This window comes from Zingiber officinale, chromosome 6B (assembly GCF_018446385.1).
Source record: "Zingiber officinale cultivar Zhangliang chromosome 6B, Zo_v1.1, whole genome shotgun sequence".
In the NCBI taxonomy this organism is placed as follows: domain Eukaryota; kingdom Viridiplantae; phylum Streptophyta; class Magnoliopsida; order Zingiberales; family Zingiberaceae; genus Zingiber; species Zingiber officinale.
The window spans coordinates 100,158,305-100,166,819 of NC_055996.1; the positions used below are offsets into that span (position 1 = coordinate 100,158,305).

The 8,515-nt window shown below is 34.5% G+C and overlaps 1 protein-coding gene across 1 annotated transcript; it reads left to right on the top strand.

Annotated features, from left to right (window-relative positions):
* Window positions 1–1,638: 1,638 nt before the first annotated feature.
* On the top strand, window positions 1,639–8,263 carry LOC121990476 (villin-5-like). Its single transcript, XM_042544601.1, has 22 exons — window positions 1,639–1,729; window positions 1,812–1,911; window positions 2,529–2,597; window positions 2,679–2,921; window positions 2,999–3,176; window positions 3,240–3,369; window positions 3,448–3,610; window positions 3,691–3,838; window positions 3,917–4,017; window positions 4,117–4,272; window positions 5,215–5,283; window positions 5,428–5,496; window positions 5,573–5,710; window positions 5,921–6,049; window positions 6,227–6,374; window positions 6,491–6,501; window positions 6,576–6,716; window positions 6,831–6,956; window positions 7,050–7,115; window positions 7,193–7,514; window positions 7,583–7,788; window positions 7,867–8,263. Exons 1-22 carry the CDS (start codon window positions 1,674–1,676, stop codon window positions 7,978–7,980), a joined length of 2,883 nt encoding a protein of 960 aa, XP_042400535.1. The 5' UTR covers window positions 1,639–1,673; the 3' UTR covers window positions 7,981–8,263.
* Window positions 8,264–8,515: the final 252 nt, after the last annotated feature.

Genomic DNA, 8,515 nt, shown 5'->3' on the forward strand with positions numbered 1-8,515 from the left:
TTCCCTTATCAAATTTTTTTCCTTCTTTATTATAAATAAATTAAGAAAATCATCAAAATTCCTTTCAATATATATATATATTTTTAAAAATATCTATTTTATCCAATTACTCATTGTAATTATGTAATGAAAATGTTCTAGGCATGTTATCTCAGTGTATATTGAGCAAATAATAAAATCATAATTAAATATTCCTGACGGCGAATATTAATTTTACAAAAATATGAAAAATTATATTTGGCTTAGATGATATATAAATATAATAACTTAATGATCAAATAATTATTAAATAAATTACGATGTGCTATTATTTGTGGATCTAAAATTCCAATAGAAAAAATAATCTAAAAAATAAATCAATGCAAACGTCTTTTATAGTTCATCAAATGTGTTCACTTTGATGGAAAAACTTATAATTCAATCAAAATTCAATTACCTAATGTTATATTATTATGATATTCATTTAATTTATTTTTTATATTTTCGAAACATAATTGCTGGATAAAACAAATGTTTTAGTCAATAGCAAAAAAATAAAATAAAATAAAATATTTTTATGTAATATTCTTCATAGTAGTTTGTAACATCACTATATAAACTTCCTATTCCTATGTTATTTGCTGGGCTTTGATCCGATTTCTTCTCTCCGAGAAGAATGGGAGGTCGACCTTTGTTTTATTTCTTAGTTCTTCCTGATTATTTTATTTCTCATACGGGGAGCTCTCCGCCTTTGCCTTCGATCCACATTCCACAAAGAAACAACTTCGATCAAGTTTTGCATTTCTCCTCGGATTCAAACCAGGCTGCGATATCGTCTCTCAGGGAATCGGTCGAGGTTACTTGTTGTAGTGTTTTCTCAGGTAAAAGATCTCTCTCTCTCTCTCTCTCTCTTTTAAAAAAAAAATGTTTCCGTGGTCCCGAGCATTTGCGGGGTGTAATATTAGAAGCTGCTAAAGTTTGTAATTTATGATTTGAGGGAATTTTTCAAATGTTCTGTACATTTAAAATAGCTATCGATTGAAGTTATTTATGCATTGTGTTTTGATCTTAGAGTCAATCTATTGTTCTTGAACAAACTGAAGAATGCTGAGAGATTCTGAATTTTGAGGGACGATAGAGGCCACCGGGTTCGCGTTCATTGAGAATAATATAGGCATAAGATTAGGAGGGTTCCCACGGCATACAGATTAGGGATTTGAGGTAACAATTTGGGATTTAGACCTTAAATGTTAGAATTTCTTCTGAGGTTGAATGCTAAGTTTCATCAATCCTGCCGTGTATTGTGATTTATTACTTTCTCAATTAAATTAGGAGCTGTAAATCTGATGTAAAATCAAAATGCCAGAAAATATAAATTTCACTTAGAGGAATTCATTGAATTCTTTCTTGCTCTTTGAGGCATTTTTTTTTTTTTTTTTTTTTGGTGTTTGTTACTTAAACTTTACCTCAATGTATTAGTTCAACGAGCCCAAAGAACATTGTCCTTTGCTTACAAGCTCACTTTTTCACGTATTCTTGGCTCGATCAATTATCTAATCATTAATTGACTGCTATATCTTATTTTGACTGGATTCTAGTATGTTGTGATAGTAATACATTGAATATCTAACTTGTACAGCTTCTGCTGATTCACTTGGAAGCCATAGACAGAGCTTCAGTTAAACCAGAGAAATATGTCAATATCTAGAAAAGATTTGGATCCTGCTTTCCATGGGGCAGGACAGAAAGAGTATCCTTCATCAACAATATTTGTATTATTAACATGTATAATTTGATATTGCCATGAGATTATATTCCTTGACAAAACATAGTGGGATGGAAATATGGCGCATTGAGAACTTTGCCCCTGTCCTTGTTCCAACATCTTCGCATGGGAAATTTTTTATGGGTGACTCGTATGTGATTTTAAAGGTACTACTGTCTCAAAACATCATAATTTTTTAGACTTTTGTGAAAATTTCCTATTTTCCTGTTGCCAAAGCAATTTTATTTCTCTTTTAAAACTATACATGATTATGATTTATATGGTAAATCTTTAGGATGTTCTATCCCATAGAGCTTTACCTAAATGCAAGTCATGGACCGTATGAACTTATTGTGACAAATTATGATTCAAACTTGAAGAAATGTCTATGAGTATAAATCTTTAGAGCTTATGAATGTTTAATCATTAAGAGCAAACTTTTTTCCCCACTATTATTTAGCTTTTCAGGATCCCATCTAGAATACATTTTGCACCATCATTAAGACAATGTAAGAATACATTTTAATACTTGTCAAAATCTGTTATAGATTATACTTTTGAGGCTTGGTTGTTGTTGTATTTAATATGGTTCAGAAAATGTCCACCCAGGACCCTCAGCATTTTAGAACGATAAATAAAAAGTGGGAAAAAAAGACAATTGAACAAAAAACTTGATCATCTTGATTGTTTTTCAAGTGTTTTTTTTTTGGCCCAAGTTATTCCAGGTGTACTTAAAATATTATTGATTCATAAATCTACTGTCTCCTACTTCTTTTCTCTGCAGACAACTGCTACAAAAAATGGTGCTTTGCGTCATGATATCCATTATTGGCTTGGTAAAGATACTTCTCAGGTTAGGGTGTTAAGTCTTCTAGTTCATGGTTCCCCTTCCCCTTCTGAAATAGTATGACGTTTTATATTATTTTAAGGGCAGGATGAAGCTGGAACTGCTGCCATCAAGAGTGTTGAACTTGATGCTGTTCTTGGAGGACGTGCTGTTCAGTATCGTGAGGTACAGGGTCATGAGACGAAAAAGTTCCTCTCTTATTTTAGACCATGCATCATGCCACTACAAGGCGGGGTGGCATCTGGATTTAAGCACACTGATGTTAACGCGAACACAAATGAGACTCGCCTATATCTCTGCAAAGGGAAGCATGTTGTCCACATAACAGAGGTACCTGAATGATCTGCAAATCATGGATATATAACCATCATTAAGGATTTTCTTATTTCCCTTCATTATATATATAGGTTCCTTTTGTTCGGTCATCCCTCAATCACGATGGCATTTTCATTCTGGACACAAAATCTAAGATTTTCCAATTCAACGGATCCAACTCATCCATTCAACAGAGGGGTAAAGCTCTTGAGGTGGTCCAGTATATTAAAGACACCTATCATGATGGGAAGTGCGAGGTAGCGGCAATTGGTAAGTTCTTAGACTGAAGATCTTTGTTCCATGAATGCCAATCTGACACAAGGTTACTTATAGAGGATGGTAAGTTGATGGCTGATGCTGATGCTGGAGAATTCTGGGGCTTCTTTGGTGGCTTTGCACCTCTTCCACGAAAGGTGCCTTCTGAGGGAGTAAAAGATGTGGAGACCTCTACAAAACTACTTTGGTAAGTTCTATAAACTGCAATGTATCTTAATATGTAATTTAATCTAAGGTAGTTTCTGATAATTTATGACTTCTTCAGTGTTGAGAAAGGACAGCCAGCAACAGTTGATGCTGACTTACTGACCAGAGATTTGTTAGATACTAACAAGTGTTACTTGCTGGATTGTGGCATTGAAGTTCATGTGTGGATTGGCAAAAATACATCTCTTGAGGACAGGAAAAGTGCAAGTTCTGCTGCAGAAGTAACAAACAACACTTGCCTTGAAATGACTATCCATTTCTTATTTCTATAGTCAATATACTCCTCATTTTACTTGTACAGGAACTGATAGGTGGGTCTGACAGACCAAAATGTCATTTAATGCGTGTTGTTGAAGGATATGAGACGGTCATGTTTCGATCAAAGTTTGATAGATGGCCAGAGACAACTGGTGTGGCTGCACCTGAAGCTGGTAGAGGCAAGGTAGCTGGTAAGTTGAAAACAAGTCTTTGCATCTCTTCTGCTTGATATCAAAATTGTAATTTTGAGGTTGCTTCTACTGTCTTAGCCCTTTTAAAGCGCCAGGGGTTGAATGTGGAAGGCCTTGCAAAGGTTGACGCTGTCAAGGAAGACCCTGAACCCTTTATTGATTGTACAGGTGATTTAAAGGTATTGTTTTTAGCTTCCATGTTCTCAGAAGCTTTACTTTCTCGAAAGTTTTGACTTGGAGGGAAAGAAGTAGACTTGTTTCTCCATTCCATTGAGCAGGTTTGGCATATAAATGGGGAAGAGAAAGAGCTTCTTTCATCTACCAATCAGTCAAAATTTTACAGTGGAGATTGCTATATTTTCCAATATGCATACGCTGGTGATGACAAAGAGGAGCGACTTATTGGCACTTGGTTTGGGAAGCTGAGTGTTGAGGTAAATTCACTATGTTCTTTTGTCTTGTCTATTTTGACAAAAAAAAATATAAAACCATCATAAGAAGAATGATCTCTTGGAGCGTAAGAAATACAAACAAAGACATGGCATGGTTTTGCAAGTATGACCACCTAAAACAATGCAAACAAAAACATAGGTTTTTAGTTATGAGTTTTAAATTTCCATGTCATGACAATGTAAGCAGGTCTTTTCCAATAGCAACAAGGTTTGATTATTTGTATTGACTATATGGATCTAACATTAATTTGGTTTTCCAATTTAAAGTGTATTGACTCATAGTAATTGATGATTCCAAAGTGCATCGCTGCTTTCCTTAATGCTTGGCTTATTTTTACTCTTCTTTCACTGTATCTTTAAGAAGATTATCACTGCCTTTCATCTGAGAATTTGAAATGGAAAAAAAAAATTGAATCATTGTTTGTCAGAAATTATTATTCCTTATATTAGATAGTGGTATCGAAAAATATAATTGTTCTTGATTGGAAAGGTATTAAAATCATAATTAAATTAAAAACCTTTGGGTCCTCAATATGAAGGCTTTCAATACTTTATAGTATCACCTTTTTCATTAATTTTGCCATCTAAGATTTTTTTTAGTTCTTTTACTAAACATAATGACAGAAAAACAATAGAACTGATTAATGCAATGGTTTTATTCTTCTCAATCCATGATATCTAAATGGTCCCTTATCTTCAACTTAGATACTCTTGTTTGCTTTATGATTTACTAAAAGTGCATTTATTCTTTGAAAATGTTTGTTTGACCTAAAAAAAATTAGTGTTGTTGTTCTCTCTCTGAGTTGGCCATCTCAAAAAGTGATTGACACAATTTCTTTGAAAAGGATGCTGGACATACTATAGTTTCTTTTTTGATACAAGGCAAGTTAAAGGTGGATAAATTCTAAAATTAAACAAATACAGGATGATCGAGCAATTGCTATATCCCTCTCCAAGAAGATGGTTGAAGCCCTGAAGTCACAGGCTGTTCTGGTACTCAAGAAATTATCAACATTGAAAGTCCATATCTGCTGCTGAAAGTTTGAAAACATTGTGCCCGTTTTTGCCTATCTAAGATATTCTGCTTGTTCTTATTCTTGTCGACCTGTTCAGATGCTTCTAAATTTGCATTTTCAGGCTCGCATTCATGAAGGAATGGAACCCATTCAATTCTTTTTAATCCTTCAGAGCTTTATTGTTTTCAAGGTATATCTTCAGTGATGAAATTTGGATGTTATTGTAATTCCTGCAAACTCCTAAACACTTTCATTTGCAATATCAGGGAGGTCTGAGTACAGGATATAAGAACTTTATAGCAGAAAACAACATTCCTGATGAGACATATTCAGAAGATGGGCTTGCACTTCTACGAGTTCAAGGTTCTGGACCAGATAACATGCAAGCGATACAAGTGGAACCGGTGACTTTCTCATACTCAAAGTTCTTTCATGAACAAAAACTAAAAACCTCTAGCTTCAAACTTGAGAACTTTATCTTATAATGTTTAGTGTGAATTTATTGGTATCTTGTCTTAAATTCATGTAATAAGAATATGAAGTGTCTTTGAAAGATATTTACTCAATCAAACCACTATAGAATTATGCTGAGTATTTGTTTTATCTCTAAACAGGTGGCTTCTTCCTTGAACTCTTCATACTCTTACATTTTACATAGTGACGCAATAATTTTTACATGGATTGGAAATCTTACTACCTTGGAGGACCATGAGCTTGTTGAGAGATTGCTAGATCAAATAAAAGTATGTTAACCATCCGTGCACACTTCATTTAAGTGTTAAAGCTTTTGGTAAAGAAAAGATGTAAATCCATCTTTTGTGAAAGCAATCTCACATAATTAGTATCATGCATTCTAACTTTCCAACAACTCACCAACTTATTTGCTTCGGTAGTGTCTAATTAGATATAATGTTGAACAGCCAAATCTTCAGTACAAACCTCTAAAGGAGGGCTCAGAAACTGAACATTTTTGGAGCTTAATTGGAGGTAAAGCTGACCATCCCAGTCAAAAGATTACAAAGGAACCAGAAAGTGATCCTCACCTATTCTATTGTAATTTATCCAAAGGTATCATGTCAAATTAATCTAATCTTAATCACTAACTAATGGCATCTTTTTCTCTCTTATACTATAAATCTAAAGTATTTTCTTTTATTTCTGTTGTTGACATGTTCATAACGAAGACCCTTCTAAGGTATGCTACAACTGACAATCTTTTCTTCATCTGTAGAATGTGCCTTGTTACTGACAAAAAAAACATGATTTCAGGTTACAGAGATATTTAATTTTAACCAAGATGATTTATTGACTGAAGATGTTTATATCCTCGATTGTCACTCAAACATCTTTGTTTGGGTTGGAAAACATGTGGACTCCAAGATAAGATCACGAGCCTTAGAAATTGGGGAGGTATAGGTGCATAGATGCTCATCAGAAGCATACAATCATGTTCCTTCTTGTTATGGCACAAAAGTGTATCAATTCATGATTGTTTTTTTTTTTGCGTGTGTGTACTTATTGCAGGAATTTCTTGAACGGGATTTTTTAATTAAAAAGCAATCACGAGAAACACCAATATTCATAGTGACAGAAGGAAATGAGCCGCCGTTCTTCACTCGTTTCTTCAAGTGGGACTCTGCAAAAACACAAGTACGCATTTTAGGATGCATTCACTTTTTCTCTATTCTTTTTATTAAATTATGTAAACTTTTCATATTTAATACCATTTGACATTCATACCAGATGCATGGAAATTCATACCAGAGAAAGCTTGCGGTAGTCAAAACTGGAACGGTTCGAGCTTTTGATGTAAGATACAAGTTCAATCTTTGATCGACTGTAGCTTATCGTGAGCCGATATCTAAGTTCATTTGTTAACATTTCAGAAGCCAAAGCCACGTGTGCCATCTTATGGTGGTGGGAGAGTAAGTGTTACTGATAAATCTAATCGTTCCAGAAGCATGTCTATCAGCCCTGACAATGCTCGTGCAAGGGGAAGATCTCCAGCATTTACTGCATTAGCTAAAAACTTTGAGAATTCAAGTGCCAGGAATCTTTCTACACCACCTCCAGCCGTTACAAAGCTTTATCCTAAGTCTGCACTGGCAGAGTCTGCAAAATCAGTAGTACCAAGGTCAGCAGCTATTGCTGCTTTAACTGCATCTTTTGAGTCTACAAAGGGAACTGTTGAATCGAAGTTGTCCAAAGGTATGTAGCTAAAAGACCATAAATCTTCATTGTGCCAAAAACACAAGTATGACCTTGCGAACGTTCAGGAGTAAGAAGTATTGCTAATGATGGAAGTCTAGAAAGCAACTCTAAAGAAGGTGTGAGAACTGATGACCTCACCATTAAAGAAGATATCAATGAGGGTGAAGTTGAAGGTGAAGATGATGACAGTGGGTTACCCAACCATCCTTATGAACGCTTAACCACGACGTCAACTGATCCTGTTACTGACATAGATATAACCAAGAGAGAGGTATACACATATCATTATACCATGCGCAAATGCCGAGCCACCTTCATCTCTCAAATTTGCTTGCTATTCTCCTCGCAGGCTTACTTATCCTCAGCTGATTTTAAAGAGAAATTCGGCATGAGAAAGAGTGCTTTTTATGACCTTCCAAAGTGGAAGCAAAACAAACTTAAGATGTCAGTTGATTTGTTTTGAACACTATCATCTGCTTCCAATTTTCACAAGATAGTTGTAGTCTGAAAGGTACAACCTCGCACATTCAAATTATTTCTCAGGTGTCTCTCGTATCCTCATCAGTTGTTTGTTTGTTCTACAGATTGATCCTTTTTTTTTCACTTTCTTTTCTTTGTTTCCATAAGATGTTTCATTCTGTTTTAGATAGGAAAAGGGATGCCATGTGTCCAGAATTCAAGAGTGTATTCTTTGAGGAATGAAATAAAATGCTGAGACAGCTACACAACTTTGGACATTGGTGTTGTGGTTGTTTCAGTGGATATAGTTTATTTAGTTATCTATCATGCCGATATAGTTTCTATAATCCAGATTCACTTTGTCATTCTATAATTCAGTGGTTTCAGTGTAATTGTGTACAACATTGGATCTGATTCTATTCCCTAAAAATCTTCTAAACTCATTTAGTTCCCAATTTGACAAGCTAAACTGATTTTTGTTGAGGGTTCATTTGTTTCTAAGAACAAACATCTCTTATGTGTTTATGTAGCAAAAAAAA